At 41.7% G+C, this 24,274-nt stretch overlaps 1 protein-coding gene and 1 long non-coding RNA gene across 25 annotated transcripts in view; one reads left to right on the forward strand and one right to left on the reverse strand.

The window, feature by feature from the left end:
• The window catches only part of PTK2 (protein tyrosine kinase 2), a 201,829-nt gene that overhangs the window by 45,030 nt on the left and 132,525 nt on the right, over window positions 1-24,274 (reverse strand). For 10 of the 24 annotated variants that reach the window (XM_061374197.1, XM_061374196.1, XM_061374183.1 and 7 more), the window contains 6 exons: window positions 23,058-23,175; window positions 16,938-16,968; window positions 14,469-14,521; window positions 5,054-5,137; window positions 3,843-3,860; window positions 117-173 (listed from right to left, as the gene is read on the reverse strand). In XM_061374197.1, coding sequence (XP_061230181.1) covers window positions 117-173; window positions 3,843-3,860; window positions 5,054-5,137; window positions 14,469-14,521; window positions 16,938-16,968; window positions 23,058-23,175 — 361 coding nt within the window. The remainder of the gene's footprint in view (window positions 1-116; window positions 174-3,842; window positions 3,861-5,053; window positions 5,138-14,468; window positions 14,522-16,937; window positions 16,969-23,057; window positions 23,176-24,274) is intronic. The other 14 variants (XM_061374202.1, XM_061374199.1, XM_061374203.1 and 11 more) reach the window with 2 other exon arrangements.
• The window catches only part of LOC133223477 (uncharacterized), a 254,198-nt gene that overhangs the window by 34,224 nt on the left and 195,700 nt on the right, over window positions 1-24,274 (forward strand). The gene's annotated exons all lie outside the window — the stretch shown is intronic.

The following is a 24,274-nucleotide window of genomic DNA, read 5'->3' on the forward strand; positions in this document are numbered from 1 at the left end:
TGAGCAATATTTTCTTTACACACATATTTACATAAGGCTTAAATATAAGATTCAGTCCCTGCTAAAGCAAAAAAGCTTTTGGATAGAGAAGTTCTCAAGGGAACCACCATACTTACTTGACGGCATTGTATAAGTATCTTCTTCATCTATAATCTCTGCATAGTCATCTGTCTCTGTAAAGGGAGGAATTGGAAGAGTTTCGGGAAAAGCAGATGAAAACACCTCTAGAACAACATTTCCCATTTATCAATAGGTCACAACCCCCAGTTTCACATTGCTGGGACGCATTTACAATAGCATGAATAAAACTGGCTCATGCATAATTTACGGTATGATAATGACCTCGGTGCCAATTATACAACATCACATCGATGCATTCAGCAAGGAATAAAAGGAAGAGGTGTTTGTATTCAAAAAACTTCAAGTCTGCAACTGAAAATTATCTAAACTTTGACTTCAAATCTTTATAAAAGCAAATTCCATTGCAGGAAGGACAAAACATTATTAATGGATTAAATTGCTTTACCTTCGTTCAGTAAAGTGTGACTCATAGTTTGCTAGGATTATTATGTCAAACAGGCAGAACAGAGAGTAAAGATGTTCCAGGGCAATATCTACCTCCTGGCAGTGTGGCAAGGTGAGTTATTTTCCACAGAGGCTTTTAGAACCTAAAGAGCTTTCAAATCACACTCGCCTTACACCCATTTCTCCTGCATTAGCCTCAGTTGTTGCTGTTTAGTGGAAATTCATTGCCGATTCTGTCATCAAGAATCAGCATCTCCTGGACGCTGTTTGAAAACAACCAGTTCCCGAAACTGGCAGAAAAATAACAGTCTATTTCTTCTTCTGTTTAAAACTTAACTTGGTCTCAAAATGGTTTCAAATGGTGTCAAGTCACTTCAGAAAGTCCTTCTGCTCTACAGAACTTGTAGTGGATACAGGTCATTTCCTAATGCTCAGATAAATCCCTCTGCAGGTTAGAAAACCGCAAGAGTGAGATAGTTTTTCATGTCAAGGCTGATAAATTCTACTCACAAACTTCAAATGCATAAAGAGGCTCTCAAAACTGATTGATTTCCAATACAACACGTGGTTTCTGTGGCTGGTTTCAGGTGACCAGATACTGGGCCACCTCTCAAAGACATGATTTACTCCCCTTTTTTCCCCATCTGCCCTGGAGCATACGTGTATCCCTGTACCTCCCTGGTGTCATTTCTAGAGGTATGGCTTCCGAATGGCGAATGGGACAAAGCCACAGTGAGAGTGGAAAGAAGGATGGGATGATCCCTTTTGCAGCAGCCCTCAGGTCAAGCAACTTAAGCCAGCTCTGAAACCAGAGCAAGGCTCATCAATATTACACACATACATAAAGAAGAGGCTTAATTTCCTGACAAACTGAATATTTCACTATTAGGGAACTACAGGTTGCCTCTAACCTCTGACATTCAACACTTCAGTGAGTAAATGTAGTTTTATGACCCCTACTTCTTACTACTTTAATGAAATGAAAGCTATTTTTCTTTCCGACTCCTGTAGGAATTCACCATGTCTTGTACAAACAGAACCAGGATATTCTATGGAAACTCTATGTCGTTTAAATTGCCAATAGGAAATTCCTATTTAAGACACAGCAAAGCAGTCACCTAAGGAAACCCCAATTAAGTACGAAGACAGTGCACGATTCTAAACAGGGAGCAAACTCCACTAAACTCTTCTTTGGTTTTCCCCTTCCTACACTATAAAGTGATGGTTTTGTAGAAAACAACCCCCAGTTTGATCTAAACCCAAGCTGGTATTTAACGCTACCAGACAGTTCTTAATCTGTGTAAAAAAACTAGACTGAATGATATCATAAACATACTTGAGAATAATTTAAAGTCTGGAAACTAGAACTGGTGCCACACTGGTCTTTAAAATACCCAGAGCATTTGTCACTGTAGGTTATGGACCATTGATTACAAAACGTGATAAACAGCTTGGTTTGCTCACCTCTCTATCTTAAATGAATTAAGCCATAATAAATCCATTATCAGAACACCACCCGGTTTTGATACACTGCTCCAAACCACCCTGAAACTAAAAAGGTCCTCAGTAGCCTTAATTAAATGTATGTAATTAACTAAACAAATATTTCTTGTTAAGTGTTTAAGAGAGGAATCTATAGGAAGAATTCAGAAAATAATTCCTATACATGCCTGGGATTGCTTCTGGGAATTAGAGGAAAATTCATCAAGGCATTAACAGTGATGCTCTCCAAGTGTTCTGCACCACAGGTAACTGACCTCCCTCACTTGTGGACTTCACCCCACTATTAGTCATATACTACTGAGGCTATTACCAAGTCTGCCAAGATATTCCAGAACCTAAGTGAAGCCAAAGGCAAAACTCAGCTAGGCAAAGCTCTCCAGGCTGCTTTAACAAGAAGAAGGTGATAAAGCAGTCTCAAGAGCTAAACACAACAAAGCAGTGATTTCAGGTGATGGCCTACCTTCAAGATCCTTAATCAGTCTAGAAAAACTAAGACTTAAAAACAGGGCTCATAGATGCTGCTTTCTCTCACATTGTACAACCAGCACTGAGCCTTTTCATTTGTTGGTCAAGCCCAGATTCTCCTAGATGGAAAACCAAATAGGTGGCTTTTGGACAGAGTTGGTGGTAGAGGTAAACGAGCCAAGGTGAGCTTTACTAAATCTGAGTGTATTTATTAAACAGTAGAAAAAACATCCTTGGATATTAAATCCGTAACAGCTAATCCATGACCTTTACCCCTTGCTTGGAATTTCCCTTTCCATGAATTTTTCCAGTTTATCAGAGCCTGTAATTTATAGAAGAGAAGCACCAATAAAAAGCTATGTAGGGGTAGTATCTGCAATACAATTTCTGTATTTGTGACAGAAAAAATGTCCTTTGAGGTTTTAATGTTTAAGAAAACTGGGGTACTATTAACTTTGATTTAAACATGAAGGAAAGGAGATGAACAGTTATACACCCCCTTTACATTTTACTGAAAGGCCACAAGATGTTATCTCTATTTTTTATCACCTTTCTCTGCATACTGCTTTTTATGACCTTTTAGTACCTCCTACTTCTAATACTAAAGATACACACACTACCAGGAGTAGCAGTTTGATTTTTTTCCAACATCAGATGGAATCCTTGGGAAAAATAGCTAAAAATCCCCTTAAAAACCCCCATAAACAAAACTCAGCTTGTTCCCAGAGGACAGCAAGTTGGTATTTTCTAGAAATAAAGACTTAGAGAGCCTGGAGAAGTTGAATCTTCTGTAAAAACGTTCAAAGTTTGGAAGAAAAACATTAAAATGTCTTTAAAATTAGCAGTTTGAGCAGCTGAAACTTGATAAATTGCATTCCATCTACATTAATCTATCTTGCACACCTTCTTTGTATGCAAGGAGCGGTAGCGGAGTACACAGCACTTGGATGCTACCATGTCTTTAAAGTGTCACTTAGTAGGTTCATTTCTCATGTGTTACACCCATTAATCTCACTCACTGATCAAAACCTATCTATGATAAAATCAAACTGAATGGACACTCTTGCGAACCTCCTCTGCAACATGCCAGAAGTCTCATTGCAAACACATGCAGTACCCCAGCCTTGGGTGTCTGAAATAAGCTTTTCCTTTTCCCATTCCAGTTGAGCAGCAAGTGTTAGTTGCACAGCCTGTACAGTACAATATTTATTGGCTAATGTCCAAAGCAGACCACTTTTTTAATATGAAAAGCTGTATAAAAGTCATTACTGAAATGTGCATTAAGCGGTTTATGGATATAAGAGTTGCATATTGCACGTTAGTAACACACAGACTAGAAAACATATTACCGTCCCCACTAATTTCATCTGCAGATCCAGGTGGCATGCAAGGAGAGAGAAAAACAGAGGGGGAGAGAGAGGGGACAGAGAAGGGGGAGGGGAAAATATACTATTAAATTCATGAGTAATCCAAAAGTATTCAGACTGTAGTTATCTTATATACCTGACTCAAGAGAAACCAGAAAAGTAGCTGAATTTAAGACTTCTCACCTAAAAACCCAAGGGACAAAGATACGTTCTAAGAAGCTTGTATGATGCAACAGAATTAATAACTTTCAAACATAAATTTACACACAACTTAAATTTGGGAGTGGAACTAGTTATTTTAAAGCACTGTTAAGAAACACCGAGTTCTGGATTTATTCAATACTTCACTACAAAATAGATCTACAGCCAGATGAGTCAGATCAATTTGACTTTGCATATACACTTATGGCTTTGGGTAAGAGTTGGTGTTGACCCTTTCAAAGGAAACACACTCCTGTGCTATCACGAAGACATGAGTAAGAAATTCAGCCAACTAAGCATTAATAATACAGAGCATACTGCAATCATAAAAAGCTGAAATTTAAACCAGTGGCAAATGGAGCAACTCTACTGGGAAGATGTTCAAACGAGCACTGCATCCCGTATGTACTGTAGCGGCCCATCAATCCCCACAGCACAAGCTGATGCACTTCAGACATTACTTATAAATGACAGGAAAATGCACACTGATGTTGTAAAAGTAATGCACTTATTACTCCAATTCTTCTTCCCCCTAACAAAGCCAAACTGGTCCAGAGCAAGTGGTGAACCAGTATGCAGCCAAAAGCCATATTCAGTATTTAACTCAAAATGATCTCAGCTGATGCTTATTGTTGCTATTCTATATCATTCATAAGCATGCTGTATCAGGGGTCCAAGAATGAAGTCAAATTCTAGTAACAAAAAATCCATGGTAGATGGTGCTGCATAGCTATACAAGTGAAATTATTGATATGTTTGTTGTTGTAGCATATGATGCTTAAAAACAAGCCCCCCCCATAAAAATGGGGACCAGCAAACTTGTCACGCTCCATGAAAATCCAATTCAATAGGAGGTAAGGGAACAGAAAGGTAATGAAATTATTCTTGGAACTCTGTTTACCTGAGGCTAAAGTAGTTTAAAAACAGTAACTGAGTTAGTATATTCAGCTTTTGGGTTAATAAGGCAGCCTATACAAAGAGCAGTGCAGTACCCTTAGGCGGCGACTCATGGGAACAGAAGACGAAAGGGAGAAAGCGTCTAGCTTTCTTTACTTTATGTTGACAGTGATTGACTCCTTTACACAGAGGCAAGAAAAGGAAAGAGAAAAACAGAAACAAATTATTTGGAAATAAAAGAGAAGAGACTGGAGAGAACATCTACAATGAACGAACATAAAGGTAAAGGTTTACACTGCAATTCCGTATACGCAAATGGATATCCCAATGTTGTTGAAACTCTAAAGCACATTTGGTGTTTTCCCTCAGATTTCTTTCTACAGCAAAGTTATTCTTAAACGTAAGTTCTGATCTATTTTAAAAAGTCAGCTTTTGCCAGCTATATCCACCATCCATTGACAATGCAAAGAATACTGTCTATCCCAGAAGTATAATCCCCTACTGCAAGATCCCCATCTCAGTTCTGCCAGACCATGCTATAGCTAAGTTCTGATTTAGTGGCAGTCACCAGGCTTCAACATGGATGTATTGACTCTCTGGATCCTTAATCTAACACAAAACAAGCATTTCACATAGCAGGGTTACATAGAACAAGGAAAACCACAGGTGCTCTGTCCCACTGAAATACAACACTGACACATTTTATGGTCTGAAGTCGACGCTGGAGATCTATCCCCAGTGCGGACCTGTCATGCCAATTGCTGTTGTAGCTCTCCAAGGACCTCAGTGACAACCCCTAGATACTGGTCTCACTGCCCCCTTTCCTAGTCACCCCACTGCATTTAATTAGCAAAGTACTTATCAGAAAGAGAGATTTCTGAATGGGAGAAAATACAAAGAAGCCCCAGCTGATTGCACAAGGTAAGAAAGGAGGACACAGATCGACACTAAGCCCCTGAAGACAGCTGCTCCTTTCATTTCCTTTGTTATCTGTTTGCTCCTCTCTCCTTTCCTCCTTTTCTCTCTCTCCTCTATCTCAGGAAATGGGAGAGGGGCTTTAAAAAGCCAATCAACTGAAAACCTGCATCTTGTGCCTGGGAGTCCTCCACAGTCACAACTCAGGTCCAGCCACCCTGAGTTAATGCAGGCTGGAGGTCCAGGTACTAGTAGAGAAGCCCACAGGCACAGCACACTCATTGGTGGTGGAGGGACTGGAGGAAGGGTGGAAAAAGAATTAACTTTGGATAACTTCACATTTTTCATAGATGCTGGAAACCTAAGACCCATCAAAGCAGCCCACACTGACACAAAGCACCATCTTTTACACAGCTCTGCAGATTTTGAGGGATAATGTGCAGATCTTTTGAAGATACAGATACTGTGTTCAATCACTGTCCAGTCTGGAGGCTGCATGTTGAAAGTCACCCATGCAAATCTAACAAGCAACAGACTTCTATGTACGACCCATTCTTTGCTAACATGGCGATCTAAATCCCAAGTTGAAACAGGTGGGTGAGATTGATCACTGTATCCTAAGCAACAAAAATTACCATTGGAAAAGCTGCTGGGGTGATTAAACAGACAAATCACTCGCTATCTGGGGAAATGTCACTGAAAATGACTGAACATTAATCAGATTCAAAGCTAAAGCTAAAAGAGGTGCAAGTTGAGGGCAAAATTATGGCGTAGTTGGAGTAACAATATTTCCATGTAAGCCATATTAATGCAATCCTAGGGACTTCCCTTCCTAATGTCACACAGCAATTTTCAGTGCTGTTTCATTCTAACACAAACCTGAGGTAACTTTCATCAAGAGCTTCAGAGGATGAAAGAAAGACAAGAATACCACAGCTATTTTAAGAGACTGCTGAAAAGGTACTGAAAGGAGAATAAAGGAATCCAATACTCTGCTGAAACAGAAGAACAGGTATAGAGTCACTGGAAGCAATGCAAGCTGTCTAAAAGGGAAGAGATGTTTCAACTCTTGACCTGTCTGCTCAGGCTACAAAGCTAATTTAAGCTTGAAATACTCTTCCCTCTTCCACTGACACATGGGTAGCAGAAGCTGACTGAAACCTGACTAACCTATTTCATATGAAGGGCACATGGCGAAGACAAAGGTGGTTTTAATTCATCATGCAGATGCCCTATGATACTCAGTCCAACCTACCTTCTGCATTCAAACTTTGCCATTATGATGTATTGGCTAAAGTTTGTTCAACTCTTCTGCCACATTAAGACTGCTTTGTCTTAAATGTCCAAATCTTTCAGTAGAGATACAAAGATTGATTTAGGTGAAGAGCTAACTTTAAGTTAAAAACCCCAAGAAGTTACAAAACTTCTTCAGGAGCTCAGAGACTAGCTGCTTGAAATGAATACTACTTAAAGGATTTCCACCACTGCACACCAGCTTCCAGCCAGGATGTCACTGGTGTCTACCTGAATGCCCATAAATCTCAGAAATGCTGCTGAAAACTGCACTAGGCTGTATTTATTTATTTCCTCTTCTTAACACAAAGTATTCACTGAAATCATTGTGGAAAAGAAAAGCAAAATCACTGTTATGCAACAGACTATGTAGGAAAGGATGCAGATAGGCCAGAGGGTAGTTGGGGATTGTGTGAGTAGATAACCAATACTGAAAGGCTGAGACTGATAACGTCCCATTCTACTTTAATCACACATTCCTGAACTGCTCTTAGGAAAACCCTGGAAAAATCTGTACAACAGGGGAAGTTTAGACTGGATATAAGGAAGAAGTTGGTGAGGCCTTGGAATGGGTTGCCCAGGGAAGCTGAGAATGCTCCATCCCTGGCAGTGTTCAAGGCCAGGTTGGACAGAGCCTTGGGTGAGATGGTTTAGTGTGAGGTGTCCCTGCCCATGGCAGGGGGTTGGAACTGGATGATCTTAAGTTCCTTTCTAACCCAAACCATTCTGTGATTCTGTGATCCTATGAAATGAATCTATTTGTTTTCAAGCTTTTGAAATTAAATTGAGCACCAAGCGTTGTACTTTTAGACATAAAACAACAAACCCCAAGCCTGTTACTGCATGGAACATTTCTTTAGTCATAACACAGTGTTACTGCTGGCAGAGCGAAGTGGCTGCTCAAGTCAAATGAATGGATCACAAAGGAGGAGTGTAGGAGGACAGAACTCCTTAATGAACAACACAGACGGCTGAAATCAAAGCAGTAACTTCCTGAGCACTGTACAGAGGAGATATGCTTAGACTGTCACCACAGTTCATTCTGGTGGTCTTATGCTTGACAAGAAGTATTTTAGTCAGTCCAATATACAGAAAGATAACACCACCAGACTATTCAACTGTGAGGGAGTCTGAATTACTGTGATTTATTAGCATTAAGGGTATTTTAGCTATATTATCTTATTAATCAGTGGAACAGGTGGATGAGTTAAGAAGCAAGGAACTCCCTTTGTGAACTTGGAAGCTAACGACTTCCTCAAAGTTTGTATAATCACTCTGTAGTAAAACTTAGGCTTGAACATGTCCCAGTCCTGAGCTCAAGTACACAGTCATAAGCCCTCAAGGTACAATTCTTTCTCTTAAAACTTTACTACACTTTGCAGCACTGTCTTTTTGGAGTGACAGGATAAAATGAATATGAAAGAAAACCCCAGCTTTACAACCTCAAGCAAAGAGCACCTTTTCCCCTACCAACTAATTCAAACAGAACCAGGAATACAAGTCCTACACAAGGAGCTCTTTCAGAGCTGAGCACAAGAAAGGCCTTCATCTTGAGCTCAGGAATCATGGAACAGAGCGTGCACTGTGCTTTTCAAAGAGAAGTGGCTCAGGAAAATGGTACTTGTCTTTCCATCCTTGCTCATAGCTTTGCTTGTTCTTAGCCCACATCACTCACTCATGAACTCAGGTCCTTTCACAGGCCAACTTCTCCTTCATTAAGAACATCTTAAAGAGCTGTAATACTGAAATTAGTACAAATTGCCCAGAGAAGCTGTGGCTGCCCCATCCCTGGCAGTGTTCAAGGCCAGGTTGGACACAGGGACTTGGAGCAAGCTGCTCTAGTGGAAGGTGCCCTGCCCGTGGCAGGGGTTGGAACTGGATGAGGCTTGAGGTCCCTTCCAACCCAAACCATTCTGGGATTCTATGAAATCAGGTGAATAGATTTACTGTTTCTCCTCTCCTCTTTGCTGCATTTTGACATCTGGCTCCTGCTGTATTTCAGTCTGTTCTAGGTAACCTGCTGAAAGTCCCTCTCACAGAAGAACTATACCATAGGACTTTTTCTGCAGGCTAAAATCTCACTTAAATCAGGCTTCTCTTGCTCAACAGAGGGATTTTTTTCATTCAAATTGAAATTTCAGCTACTTGGTACAACTCAATTGGCAACTACTTCAAACAGATTCTGCTCAGCCCCTTAGAGAAGAACTCTCATGACACTTCACTGTCATGACCAGGAGTTTACCACAGTATGTGATTTAAGTGCAATGATGTTATACTATAAATCCATGATTCTGAGGCAGAACCTGGAAGCTTACTGAGAAGCTCCTCTTTCAGGATGCTAAAATCCTCAGTTCCTATAAGGAAGCTCTCTCCAAGAGATCTGATTTCTTCTTCACAGGGCATGTTACTGGATATGTATCTAAACCCTGGGATGCAGTTATAATTTCTTAAGAGTCCCTATAAGCAAACACATTCTTTTTTTCCCCTCTTTAGAGAGGCAATGGCATTATTATGCATTCTAATACTGCAGCAGCATTATTAGAAACTCCTGCCATCATACCACAGGGCACTTGACCTACACCGCTCCTGATGTTAAAATGCTATTTGTGTTCATAACAGGGAACAAACAAACTTCTCAGAGACCTATTTCTTATTAAAGGTGTGTGTCCTGGGGGTTATTACTTACATGACTTAAACTGTCTGCTTTAACATCTCAAACAGTGACCGTCTTTTTAATCACCTTTTCATTTCCTTCACTAAATAAGCATATGCCAAAGCTGCTTTGAACCAGACCAGCTTCACCTTCTTCCTTACTGTCATGCCCACCCTACTTGGCTCTTGCTCCCGCTGTCAGGCCACAGGTGGAATACTGTGTTCAGTTCTGGTCCCTGCTATACAAAAAAGATTTGGACAGGGTCCAGAGAAGGGCCACAAAAATGTGCCAAGGACTGGGAAGCTGTGTGAGGAAAGGCTTGTTCAGGGAGCTGTGCTTGTCCAGCCTGGAGAGGAGAAGGCTCATTCAAGACCTTATCATCACGTTCCAGTACTCAAAGGGTGGCTATAAAGAAGGCTGAGCCTCCCTTTTTACAAGGAGTCACATGGAAAAGATGAGGGGCGATGGGCACAAGTTACTCCTGGGGAGATTCCAACTGGACACAAGAGGGAAATTTTTCCCAATGAGAACAATCAGCCATTGGAATCATCTCCTCAGGGAAGTGGTGATCTTCCTGATGTTGGACACTTTCAACACCCAGCTGGACAGGGTACGGGGCCATGTAATCTAGGTCATGCTTTGCCTGGACAGGTTGGCCCAGATGATCCTTGAGGTCCCTTCCAACCCGGGATTCTATGAATGATTCTTTCCAGTTACAGCTCTCTCCCCACAAACACCTAATTCTATTGAGCAGTACCTGAATAACCAAATGCCACGAGTGGCTGCTTAGAACCAGAGAATCATTTAGGTTGGAAAAGACCATTAAGATCCTTGAGTCCAACCATGAACCTAACACTGCCAAGAACCCTACAGTGCCAAGACTTGTTCAATCCTCTTCTTGTTCAATACTGGCTGAAACAAATGGGCCTGAAATTTCATATTCTCTAGCACTGAATGCAAAGTAACATTGAGCTGCGAGTAAAGTATCTTATTTCCACGGACTTCTGTAGTGCAAAGGAGGCCAATCATATTTATTCCTCCTAGTTGTATTTATATAAGCAAGCACAGGGCAGAAGAAACCAAAGATCTCCATGTCAGAGTTTATGTTAAAAGGGAGCAAGCAAACTTCAGCTTTACTGGTTCTACTTCATGAAGAACTTTTTATAATCTGTAATTCACTGGGTAAAATACTAGTTTTGGAAGCACATCTATCAGTAAATATATGCATCCCTTTATTAATTTAGGCTAAAGTTTGCTATTTCAAAACAAACTGCTGGCCAAAACAAGCTCCTGTAAACTAAAGAAGAGCATTTTAATATGGGGAGTTCAAGCAAAACAGCAGGAAATCTACTCCATAAAATCACATTAAAACTGGCATGCTGCTTCTTACACATTTGATGTACTATTTGCACAGAGCAAATAGTTTGGCCTTACTGTTTCCTGACTGTATGCTCTTGGCTAAGTACAAAGAATTCCTTCTTAATGTAAAGACAGAAATTGAGGGAGAAGAAGGTAAAAGCTGGAACTATCTCTTTGAGGGATAAAATTATCATTATTCTTTAAAATAGGAGGAATACGTGGCATGCACCTTACTTGCACACAGTGAAAGACAATGCCCACTGCAAGGAACATGGAACTTGAAGAAGCAATGCAGACAAGTATCACCAGAAGAAACAGAAACAGAAGCATGTAATAAGAGGCATGTGGTGAAACCTGGATCAGTGACACAGAGCTTGGCTCCCAGGCCCAGCAATCTGCTGCTCTGGACTCCTGAAACCAACTTCACACCATTCACCGAGTCTGAAAAGGCCTTTGTTGAGGGTGAAAAAAACAAGTAAGAAAATTAAACCCCTTCTATCTTTCTATGCTTCGGAATATTGAAACACTTGGAAAGAACAAGTTTTCGTTTCACTAGACCAGAAATATTTCAAGGTAGGTTAATAACAGTTTCAAAAAGACACACAAGGAGTCTTTCAGTAACGGGATCATTTGCAACCCTACACAACTTCAGACAAATACTTTCAGACCACCAAATCATGGTCGACACTGGGGTTTTGCTACTGGTCGTTCCCCCACCTTCTAGTGGGGAATTCACTTCCCTTGCAACTAAGGGTGTATGTACTATAAATACATCTGACTGCTTAATTTTCTTGCTGAATGCCTGTCTCAGCTTTTGCTCTTTAGCTTTAGCACCAGGAGAGGTCTAAACAAAGGGGAGCAATCTCAGGCAAAACAACAGGCAGAATTAATTCATGATTTCAGCTATCACAGACATGAAGGACATTACAGCTGTCACTAAGTTATAAAAGCTCATTTTATTTGAAGCCCTTCGCTCTAAGTCATTTAAATGTCACCAGAGAAAAGCTCTTATTCTGCAAACCAAGATAGCATCACCCACAGCTGGCTCTGCACTGGATGCTGTCACTCTGCTGACCTGCAGCTCTCGGGTTAAGCGAACATAATGTACATCTGTTGCCTCCGTTGTTCCATACTGATGGATCAGTTACATGTGACAACAGGAGTGACACTTCTTCCTGCCTACATCAAGTAATACTTCAGTTATAGCAAGTTGATTCCTTTGGGGACTCAAGAGATTCATGTGATGAGGCAAAAAACCTCATCACACAACTTCATCTCCACAATCTGTGGTTTAAATGTGATATACTGACTTAATGTCACACTTGCTGCATTTCAAATCATGCTGGGGGCAAAGCCCCTCAACAACGAAACAAGTATGTCTGTGTTTTATGTACCCTTATTATAAGAAAAGAACAAACCCTTAAGACTGAATAACAGATGCAATGGCTTGAATCATTCCAGTATTATGTCAGTGTTTCCAGTGGTTTGTATCATGGTATAAGAAACAAGCACAATGATTTCATTGTGGAAGGATATATAACCTTACTACAAGAAGAATACCTAATTGGTTTTGATTTTGGTATTGCAAAGAAAGAGAAGGGCATTTTCTGGTTTAACTTTCTTGCTTTGTTTATGGCATTAGGAGCCAGCTTTGTGCCTTAAAGCTTCCTTGCCATTCACTTGGGCAACCCGCTCATCTCCAGCACTGCTAACTGTTGTGGTGCTACAGCAAAGCTCTCATTTGCCCATCATTCACCTTTATGTGATGCCCTAACCGCCAGTTAAATGGTATTACAACTAACTTCCCTATGTTCATGCCAAATCACTACTTTCAGAGTAGTGAGTTTTGTGCTCTGAGACACAAGAGTACTTCAGATGTAACACATTAAGCAAAAGATACCTACATTTGCAAAGTCAAAGTGACAGCAGTAAAGGCTCATGAAGTAAGTAGTTATCACTGCTTTTAACAGTAAAAGCATATCAGCATTCCTAGAAAAATCCAAAGATTAGAAAATCCTGAGGTGGCAGAGGAGTAGGAGGTTTAAGATCAGCGATGAACAAGCACAGCACTCATCACTTAAGAAACTTCAACTTCTAGCAGCCAAAATGAGGCACACAGGTACGAATCAAGAACATGCTGACCATGCTTCATGCTCATCTACCTTACCTACCATGCTTGCTTGATAGGGACTGAAGGAAGAAGAGCTGCTATTGGAGAGGTAACAGTAACTGAGGAAACTCTATCATACCTCTGCAACTTGACACACATTCTAATCCCAGATCCTGCCACCTATTTTCTTGCACAAAGGTCTGTTTACTTGGGCTTCCTATGCCGAGGGTTGAATTGCAAACATCTTTAAAAAGAGGTTAAGGGTGGGGAAAGGAATCTGAAAAGTAGGAAACTGAGTAAACATCTACAGATCTTTCCCCCTTCTTGTATGGAATATGTTGGGGTTTTGAATATATGCCACTAAGTGCTCACATTACTGTTAAAGTGGGGCTGTAGCCTCCCTGCAAGTCAAGGGTGGACACTGGACCGAGTCCCAGTGCTGGCTCCTGAGGTTCACACATACTAGAGATCTATAGGAAAACATAGTATTAATACAGGTTTGCACTGAGTATCTCTTTAATATTATGCATAAGGATTTCAAAATGTTTTTTCTACTACAGCACTGAATAAACCCCTCAAAAGGATTTAAGATTCTGTAAAAGAAAATGTCCTCTCTCAAGTATAAAGACTTTAAAAACCCACAGTAATAGAGAAATCTTAGCAGTCTCTGAGCTATACGAACAACCTGGATCACCTCCCATGCTCATCCTTCAATTAACTTGGGATTTTCAACAGTGAAAATTAAGTGCTTTGATCTGAACAGCAGTAACAAAGAAATACTCGCTATTAAGTTTCTTATTTCCCAAAAGCAACCATTAATATTTAATTGCCTATTTTCACTTTTCAAAGCTTCATAATTAACACACACTCAGGTAATATAAGTTCTAACCCACAATATTCTACTTCATCACAAAGCGCAGTGAAGATCCTGACATGCAGCTTTGCTTTGAAGCATCCTGGCCCTGCGTTCCCGCATGGAAATGACTGTTTTCACAAGTGAGACTACGTAGGACAGCTCAAATAAGTTTCTCTTTAGAAACTACACTACAAAGGCAGCAGAGCTACGAGTCCTGGCAAAGTCAACCACCACATAGGAAGAAGTGAAACAGATCAGTGACAAGGCTGCCTAAACGCCTGCTAGCTTTATAAATAAGCTTGCATTTGATTTTATGAGCCTTACCTGACACAGAGACCGTGTGTGACCTTACTCCTTGCTTCTCGTTGTTGGCCAGCCTGTAAAAGAGAGGTTGGAAGCGCTGAATGCTGTACATTCTTCCCGGTCCCATACACTGGGAATTCCTCCTAACAGGGCACCTACTGTAATTAGCAGGGCCAATCCACTCCCCACAGTGACAGCTTTGGAGGGGGAGAAAAGTCAGAAAGGAATCTACCATTTCAAGCCCATCGAGGGGAGGGAGAGCAGAGGGAATGTGCTCCTGTTTCCATCAGCACATCGATGCACAGCGACAGGGCAAATAGAAAGGTGAAACCAAAACCCAGGTTTAACAAGCTTTAAAGATTAAACTGTGAGCTTCTAAACACGGTCAATGTGTGTAATCTGATGGTGCTTCTACTTTCTGTATCTATCATCTGTTGGAAGTAGAGTACGAACAGGTTTTGTCTCCAAGCTGACTTATTCTGCACAAGTTAAGATCAATTTAGGTGTCAAGCAAATAAATCCAGCAACACTTAAATGTAATTAGGGATAACTGTTCATTAGCATCAGAAATTCCAATGAATTCTTCTATTTCTTTTCCACAGAAACACAATTTTAACTGTATGACAGCACTGCACTTCATGCCTTCAGAAGTCTGGAATTTCAGCTGGCAAAGGCACATCTTTCCAGATGCAAGATGCTGTTGGCTACCAGCTTTATGTATCTGAAAGGAGCCCATTCCTCTGCTGCCAAATGAAGAGCATAGGCAGTGTCCTTGTTTAAACAGACTCAAGCATACAAATTCGGTTTTGATAAACTGCTCCCAAAACAGTAAGAAGCTTTTCTTTTAATCCTACTTTATCCCAGAAAGCCCTATAAATAAAAAGGATAAACTTTATGTAGTTAGGGAGTTATTGTGTTCCTCAGTTGTATTTTTCTCTTCCATTTGAGTGCACACAAAGTTTATTAATTTTACTGCTTCCAGCCTCAACTTTATTTCCTTTTCCTGCTTTCATTTTCACTCCTTTCTTTTTGCACTATGAGAAAGCGACCTGGCTAAGAAAGGACTGCAGCAGGACCTGTGTAGGAAGAAGCACTAGTATCTGAAGTAGCTGGTTTCTGGCAGATTCAGGAGCAAATTGTGTCCCATACTCCATCCAATGGCAAAATAATAATGCTGGACTCCTTCCAGGAATCAAGGAAGAAACAGAATGAGGTGGATGGGCCGAAAGAGGCACAGTCCATGTGTCCCAAAAGGAAGAGAGAAGACACTATAAACTGCTATATTTCATTTGGTCCTTTAGCAGTTATCCCCTGCTGCTGGATCCTGGTGATGCTGCCTGCTAAGGGTCAAGGAGACGATGTGATGATGATACATGACTTTAAAACGGGTCTGAGCATGGCTATGAAGAAAGCAGCCAGATTAAAAACAAGCAGAAAAAAACCAAGTGTCTTGGTTAAAGGACTAAAGTTTAGGAGGCCACAATAAGGAACAGCCCATGGAAAGGGGAGACACCCATCCCAGCTTACTAGATAGGATGGAAACCTATCCACTGGCACGAGGAGTGTGAAGAATCAGGAGGAATTAATGGGCTTGCCTACCACTGTGTTATGGACTACCAACTCCAACTACAGAAGTATTCTTAGTTCAGACAGAGCTTAAATTAGAAATCTTTTCTTATTCACCTTAAAGCCTGGGAAGGAGAAGGATGCAGAAGTACCTTAGCATACTATAGATACATCTAATATACAGAATATATAGATCTAGTAACAAGAATTATTAAATGCAGATAGCATCTCCAGCATACCATGGGTATGGTATCACCATAAAACTAGCCAGAGGAAAAAATGCAAGATCAGCATTTTCTACAAATGGACAATTACTATTGGAGAAGAATGTTCTCCATTACTATATTTAAAACAATAGATTAAGCAGTGTTTGCTGTGTGAATGGTATTCTTTCTTACACTGAATCCTGAGATCCAAACTTCAACTGGCCCCAGTATGGAAGCTTTATTAACAGAAGGTGACATGGCAGAATCATGATAGACAGAAAAACACTTTCTGTGTTTCACATGAGCATAAAAGGGGACAAATAGGAAAAACAAGAGCGTGGACTCACTGAGATTGAAACCGCAGTTCAAAGCTGTTCAGCATCACTCCTATAACTAAATTTACCCATGGACACAAACTCAATCACCTGAATCCCAGTCAAGTGTTTTCAACTTCCTTCTGTGGTTACTGTTAAACACGATGGATGCATCATGCACTTCTCCCCCCAGTTTCATTTTTGGTATCTTTAAAAGTTTAATACTTCTGTCAGTCATTTGTGTCCCCACGGTCCCAAATCACCACCTGTTATTTATCCTAGAACCCCAAAGCAACAATAAAAATGAAGCATGTATAAAAAAGTCCTAAAGCACCATTTAAGCAAAACTATGTTTAAAAATGTTTTGTTCTTAAATATATAAGAAAAGAAAGCACAACACTTACTTTGGTATTGATGGTAAAGCTCTTTCACCTTCTGTGTAAACGAGAAGAAAACAGAATTAAGACATTTTCAGATTTCCAAATAAGCTCTCTGAATGTGCAATGTAACATACACATGCCTGAAACTACCATCTTTCAGAGCAACTTGTCAGTTCAAAGACTGTTCTATACATATATTAAAAGCAGTGCCTCAACACAGCTCCTGAGCAGTGATACAGACCTTTTGGCAAACTCTTATCTGAGAGAACAAACTAGAATATGTAAGTTCTTATTCATTCTGGACAAATAACTCCAATAAATCACTTGCAGAAGGTATGACAGTATCTAGTCTCCAGAAATGCTTCTATCTCCAAGATGTGCTAAGTCCTAGCATATAAATAAAACAATAAAACTTCCAAGTAAGACAACTGAAATAAATCATTAAAACACATAATTTATCATATGGGTTGAGATTAGATGATAGTAATGCTGAGTAGCCAGAGATTAAGTTAGCTATTTGTAATCTATTTTCAAATCTTTGCCAGTCTTTCTATGATAACAGTACTGATACAGGTTGGGCAGAGAAGAGATTCAGAGCAGCCCTGCAGAGAAGGACTTGGGGGTGTTGGCTGATGAGAAACTAAACATGTGCCGGCTTCAGTGTGCATTCACAGCCCGGAAAGCCAACCGTATCCTGGGCTGCATCAAAAGGAGTGTGACCAGCAGGTCCAAGGAGGTGATCCTGCCCCTTTACTCTGCTCTTGTGAGACCTCACCTGGAGTATTGTGTGCAGTTCTGATGTCCTCAACATAAAAAGGACATGGAACTGTTGGAACAAGTCCAGAGGAGGCCATGAGGATGATCAGGGGCTGGAGCACCTCCTGTATGAAGATAGGCTGAGAAAGTTGGGGCTGTTCAGCCTGGAGAAGAGAAGGCTGCGTGGAAACCTCACAGCAGCCTTCCAGTATCTAAAGGGGGCCTTAGAAAGATGCTGGGGAGAGACTCTTCATTGAGGACTGTAGTGATAGGACAAGGGGTAATGTGTTAAAACTGAAACAGGAGGAGTTCAAATTAGAAATATGGAAGAAATTGTTTCCTGTGAGGGTGGTGAGGCACTGGAATGGGTTGCCCAGGGAAGCTGTGAATGCTCCATCCCTGGCAGTGTTCAAGGCCAGGTTGGATGGAGTCTAGGGTGACATGGTTTAGTGTGAGGTGTCCCTGCCCATGGCAGGGAGTTGGAACTGGATGATCTTGAGATCCTTTCCAACCCTAACTATCCTATGATTCTATGATTCTAAACCCATCCTCGTGGAAATGCTGCTGAAATGGCAGATCAAAGCTGGTCTTACAGACGCCTACATGGTTTCTGGGTACAAACTGCTCACTTAGGGCAGTGTTTCCAAGTTGATGCTCATCTTATATCTATTTGGGATATAAGTTTACAGCTTATATCCCAAACAGACTATGAGCCATTCATTAGTACCCTCGTAGGTCTGAAGTCAAAATTTGTTACTAACAGCATCAGAATAAAAGCATATGTTGTTTTTCACAGGTTGAAACCCACAACATTTTGCCCAATTCTATTTTCAGTTAAAAACATGGGATGTGCCTGATGGTGCTGGGCTGCCTGTGCCCAAATGCTGGCTGTGGGGCTGCAGGATCCAGCGGAGCCCCTCAGCCAAGCAGGGGGTGCCAGGGGCAGAAACAGCCTCCAGGCAGGGCCAAAGGCAACGCAGGCAGAGGAGGAGGAAGCCAAGGAGGGAGCAGCAGCAGCGGGACCCCAAGGGAGGGCGGGGGAGGAGGAGGGCAGGAGGTGCTGCAGGCCCGGAGCAGGGATCCCCTCAGCCCTGCAGAGACCCCGCGGGAGCAGAGACCCCCCCCTGCAGCACGGGGAGGGCCCCACGCCGCAGCAAGGGGGGGGGGATTCAGGCCGTGCAGAGCCACGGAGGGAGCAGGGGGATGGGTGAGGGGGGAGCAGCAGGCGAGAGGGGTTGTGCTGGGCTGAGCACGACCCCATCCACACCCCTGCGCCTCAGGGAGAGGGACTGGGAGTGGAGCAGGGAAGGTGGGGATGGGAGAGGAGAGCAACAGGGGAAGATGCTGCTCGAACTTCGATTCTCACAACCCAAATCTATTTCAATTGATAACAAAGTCATTTATCTCCAGGCATGTCTGTTTTGCCCCTGACAGTAACAGGTAAATGATCTCTCTGCCTTTATCTCAACCCATGAAGTTTCTCACCCTGTTTTCTCCCCCTGCCCTGCTGAGGAGGGCATAAGAAGTGGCTGAGGTTGTTGCTGGCCCTAATCCACCATTCTACTGCCCAACGCGGAGCTTCGGGAGTTCGAGGCAGCAACAAAAAGAGGTATTGGCCAAAAAGGCTGACAACAGTATCAGGAGTGCAGTGATGTGGGGAGCTTGGATGCTGGTGCTGGGAATGCGCTGTTCTAAGTGTTGATGGGACAAGGAGAGTTTTACTGTGTATAAACTGTTCTGTTTCTCTTTAGGGTTTTGTGATGATGATAGGGCTGTCAAGCATTGGAACAGGCTCCCCAGAGAAGTGGTGGATTCACCATCCCTGGAGGTATTTGAAAGAGGTGTAGATGTGGCACTTCAGGACATGGTTTAGTGGTGGACTTGGCAGTGTCTGGTTAACGGCTGCACTCGATGATCTTGAAGGTCTTTTCCAGCCCAAATGATCCTATGATGATACTTTATAGATTTTGACGTTGGGAATTTTTGCTGATATAACTGGAAGCCATAAAGAATGCATGATGAACGTGTGTTTTAATGACAATTATCAAATGTGTGTCTCAGAGGCAAGGGTGGAATGGTGTGGAGGCAGCTGTGACAGGCACAGGGCAGCCCCATCTCTGTTCCCACAGCAGCCAACCCTGCAGCTACCAAAGCCTTGGCACGGACATTCAGTACCTTCCACACCTCCTATAATCCCAGCTCCAGATCCCAGATTCAAAGGGGATGTTTCAATGCGAAGGTGAGTTCTCCATAAAGGAATTACAATCAGACAACTATTTCAGTTGCCCAGGTGTTCTGTTTTCCCCAGCTTTTTTAGCCTTTTATAAGCACTTTGACAACTTTGCGCTACCTGTGAAACTTCTTTCAAGTGGTTAATGGATACAAAATTCAGCCACTGGAATTAAGACCACAGCAAAGCTGCTCAGTGCACAGCTCCATCAGTAAAGAGCCATTTCATATCAGTTTCAACTTTAATCTGTTGCTTCAGTTGTGCTCTTTGCCTGTAAAGGGTTAAGTGTGATCATGGATACAGGCATTATGTTTAAAGTATCCATGTTGGTTTAAGCAGACCTGTATACCATAACATTTATGGAAAATACAATAAAATGATTGGACATATGCCCAATACAGCCCAGGTCTTAACATTACCAAGAGCTCTCCCCAAAGTAAGAGAAACTGGATTATTAATGGATAACAAGACAGATAATGTCAAAAACCGAAGGTTCTTTTAGTAATCAAAAGGGATAATTTCTGAGGAGACTTGCAATAAACATGTACATTTACAACAAAGAGTGGATGGGAAAGCTCAAAGAGAGGAGAAAACGCATCTCTCGGATGAAGCATTGCTACATGATTTGCTTCTGATGTGCTTTATACAATCAAAGCTCCCTGCGGGAGGGATCTGGGAATGCAGCTCATGGTGGGGACAGCTCTCCTATGAGATGTTTAATTAACGTGTTGAGTATTGCTGTGAGACTTCACAAAAAGGAACCTCACACAAAAGAGCCCTGCAATTGGTTTTAACTGGAGGGAGTCTCTTCATGTTTGCATAAAGAGGAGGGCTCCCAAAGTGCTATGTAATGTCCCTTGAAGTCAATCACTGCTCTTTCGCTTGATGTTAAAGTACACCAATAGGAGTATCACACAAATAAACACGCTCCATTAAATGCACTGATGTATTTTGCATTCATGCTTATCACAACCCACAGTGAAGGCATAGTTGTGCAACAAAACAGAATCAGAGATCTTGCTCTTCACAGGGTTTAGTGGGTGTAGATGATGTAACAGCAAAATCATCTGTTACATCTGATGATATAACAGTGAAATGGTAAGTCATGTCAGAAAAGGACAAGAACTGGAAAGGAAAAGTGCAAACAGAGTGGGTCTATTTTCTGTCACCTACAGCAGCAGTAAGTCAGGACCCACACAGCCCTGCTAACCTTAGATGGCAGCTGCTTGTAAGCATCATGAAAAGTAAGTATTTAAGAGGACACAGTAAATCCTGTAGAGATTTTGCTAGGGAGGTGCTCTTACGGTGGGTGATGACAGCAGAGGGCAGGGACCCCTTCCACTAGAGCAGCTTGCTCCAAGCCCCTGTGTCCAACCTGGCCTTGAACACTGCCAGGGATGGGGCAGCCACAGCTTCTCTGGGCACCCTGTGCCAGCGCCTCAGCACCCTCACAGGGAAGAGCTTCTGCCTAAGAGCTCATCTCCCCCCCCCACCCCAAGCCTTCTCCAGGCTGAATCAGCCCAACTCTCTCAGCTTGTTTTAATGAAGTCACAGAATCACAGAACAGTTCGGGTTGGAAAGGACCTTAAGATCATCCAGTTCCGACCCCCTGACACGGGCAGGGATGCCTCTCACGAGACCATGTACTTTATGAGCATCTTGACTGCCCCTGATTGCTACTGTGACACAACTTGAAATCATGAGGCAATGATCTTTTGTGGAGTTAAGAGCATTTATGTGCAGGTAACAAAATAAAAGCCATTCTACAGCAGAGGAACAAGCTGATGCTAGCACTAGCAATGTAGACTGAACAGACCAAATTTCTGCAAAACCACCAGTGCAGAAGTGGTAAGAAACGGGCATAATCTACATGTGTGCCTCTAAAGAAAAGGCAGAGCACAGAGTCAGGGCTACTCACGAGCTGAGAGCTGTGGAGTGGTAATGTGTTGAGATATGAAAAAGTTTTAAAACCTCAGTTTTGGCTCTTAGAGCTCAGGCTGAAAACCACCAACCCAGTGAGTATGAGAAGGAAAGTCTGGGGAGTGAACAAGGATCGTGATAAACCCCAAACCATGATCTTTCAGAAACAAAGAGGCCCAAAAGACAAAAGGCACAAAAGAGGCTCACAGGTACAGAGCAGTCTGGTGGAATGAAAATCTGGTTTCTGATGCCTATTTTAGTTTAAAACAATAAACTTGCATTCTCACTGATGCTAGCTTGTCTATTTGGTGTTGAATTTTGGTGCCAGTGGGTCATCAGCACGGAGCTGTGCACCAGGTCAGCTACAAGAGCTGAGTTTCGTTATTTCCTTTGTATAGAGAGAAGGTTGCATGACTACCAGAAATTGTAACAAAGCTGCTTGTGCTGGAGCCTAAGGTCAGTCACTCTGGCAAAGGATCAGACAAAAGGCAGAAAAATGTGGCTAAAAGGGGAGTGAACTTGAGACTGAAGAGCTTCTGGGATAGTTCATGCACTTTCTTGTATTACAAATAGGGAAGAAGGAAGTAGTTTATTCACTGTTTCAGAAACCAAGTAAGTTGGATGAATTTCTACAAGATCAGCACAGGAAGATGGAAATTTCTGCCTTAAGCAGCTTTGCTTGGATGTTGTTCACTAATTCTAATGAATTTTAATTCAAATTCTCTCTTCAAAGCCAAGTGTACCTGCACCTTGTGGGACCCTTGTCTCACTGCCTCTAGTTTGTGAGTTGCTACAAAAACAAATTGATTGATAGTACAAAAAGCATCTCTGCTTTAGCTCTGTTTTATGAGAAAACCTCATGTCATTGACTCATGACTAGTCAAATGAGTCAAAACCATATCCAGATGCATTCTAACCAACCTCCGAATTTCCACTTGTGCATCAGGAAATCACACTTCAAGATAACACATACTTGTTAGGAGTGCCTTTAACTATAATTTACTTCTGCTAGTTCAGTTTAGCGTAAAGCAGTGACTACTTAAAACCAATCTAAATTAAGTCATTTTGGATGGAGTGACATATCAGTGTTTCTCATTACAGAAGTACCTCATGGTTCCTCTCTCTGAAACAGCCTCCAAGTGAGGGTTTTGCTGCTACCTTATGTCTTCCATTCAAGTGCAAAGTAATCTCTTAGTAGATACAACTACAGCAACTAGCAGAACGAAACACCTCCTTACCTTTCTGTGGTCTGATGATAAAAGATTGCGTAGCTCCATTCACCAGCCGGCAGTATCCGTCTATCAAGTCAGCCATATTCTCTGCAATGGTTAAGGATGGTGCTGTCACTGTCAGAGGCTGAAGAAGGAAAAAAACAAGGCACCAACAAAGAGGTATTATTGTAGTTGCAAACACTGAGTAGAACAGCTGTGTCATTGCATCAGAACTTTGCTCACCCACATTTTGCTGTTTACAGTTCGCAAGCGTGTGTGAAGAACCACCAGATCCTTGTTTTACCTTTTACGTATCAAATGTAAAACACAAGGTTCAGAAAGCAGAACCAATAAAGCCCTAAACCCAAATACAATATTAATCTGGGTTTATTAAGTGCCTTGCTAGCTGAATTTCCAGTCAAGCACTGTTCATTCACCACATCTGCTGTGGCTTTACAGCTAGAATTATGACAGTTCTGAAGATGCTTATTCCTTAAAGCTCTTACAGGTGGTATCATTCTTCCACCCTTTGGCAGCAGATTATTTTTTGCCCTAAAAAATAACCTTCCCAATTGCAAAAAATGCATAAATGGACAGACAGTGGAAAAAGAGATGAGAGACATAGAGACATGCTATTGATTTTAATACCACCATCATCCATCATCCTCTGCACAGATTTGCCCACTTGTCCTAAATCCTTCCCTACCACAGTGATTGTTTTCCAGTGCACTGGACCAAGGAGGAGATTCAATTTCACTTCCAGCTCTGCCTCCATGTAACACAAGGGAACAAATTTTCCCTCCTTCATACTTCCCCTTTTCACACAAGTGAAATTGCTCATCCTCCTCTTCAGGAAGTAGCATCATACACATAAGCGGGTTACTATTAAGTTGGATTTAAGAGTTAGTATTTTTACATTAGGCTTCTTTTACACATATGAAAGTCTACAAGCCACATACACAAAACCTAAAGCATGTAATGAGCTCTGTTTTAACACCAAAACCATCTGACTAGAATAATGACAACTGCTCACACTCAATTTCCCTTTCCCCTTTAAGAACATGAGAAACTGAACAACCACAGAATGGCCAGAAGGCAAAATGTTAAAACTTAAAGCACTGCCTGTAACTGCAGGAGGAGCAGTTTAACAACTGAAGTCTCTGAACACATACACAGATGGGCAATCCCCAGCTTAAACATGCAAAAGTGAAGCGTACATTTAGTAAACCATCGTTATGCTGACA

The sequence above is a fragment of the Neopsephotus bourkii genome, unplaced genomic scaffold (assembly GCF_033783945.1).
Source record: "Neopsephotus bourkii isolate Nb327-2 ecotype Australia unplaced genomic scaffold, CSIRO-AGI_Nbou_v1 NB_1637, whole genome shotgun sequence".
Classification (NCBI taxonomy): domain Eukaryota; kingdom Metazoa; phylum Chordata; class Aves; order Psittaciformes; family Psittacidae; genus Neopsephotus; species Neopsephotus bourkii.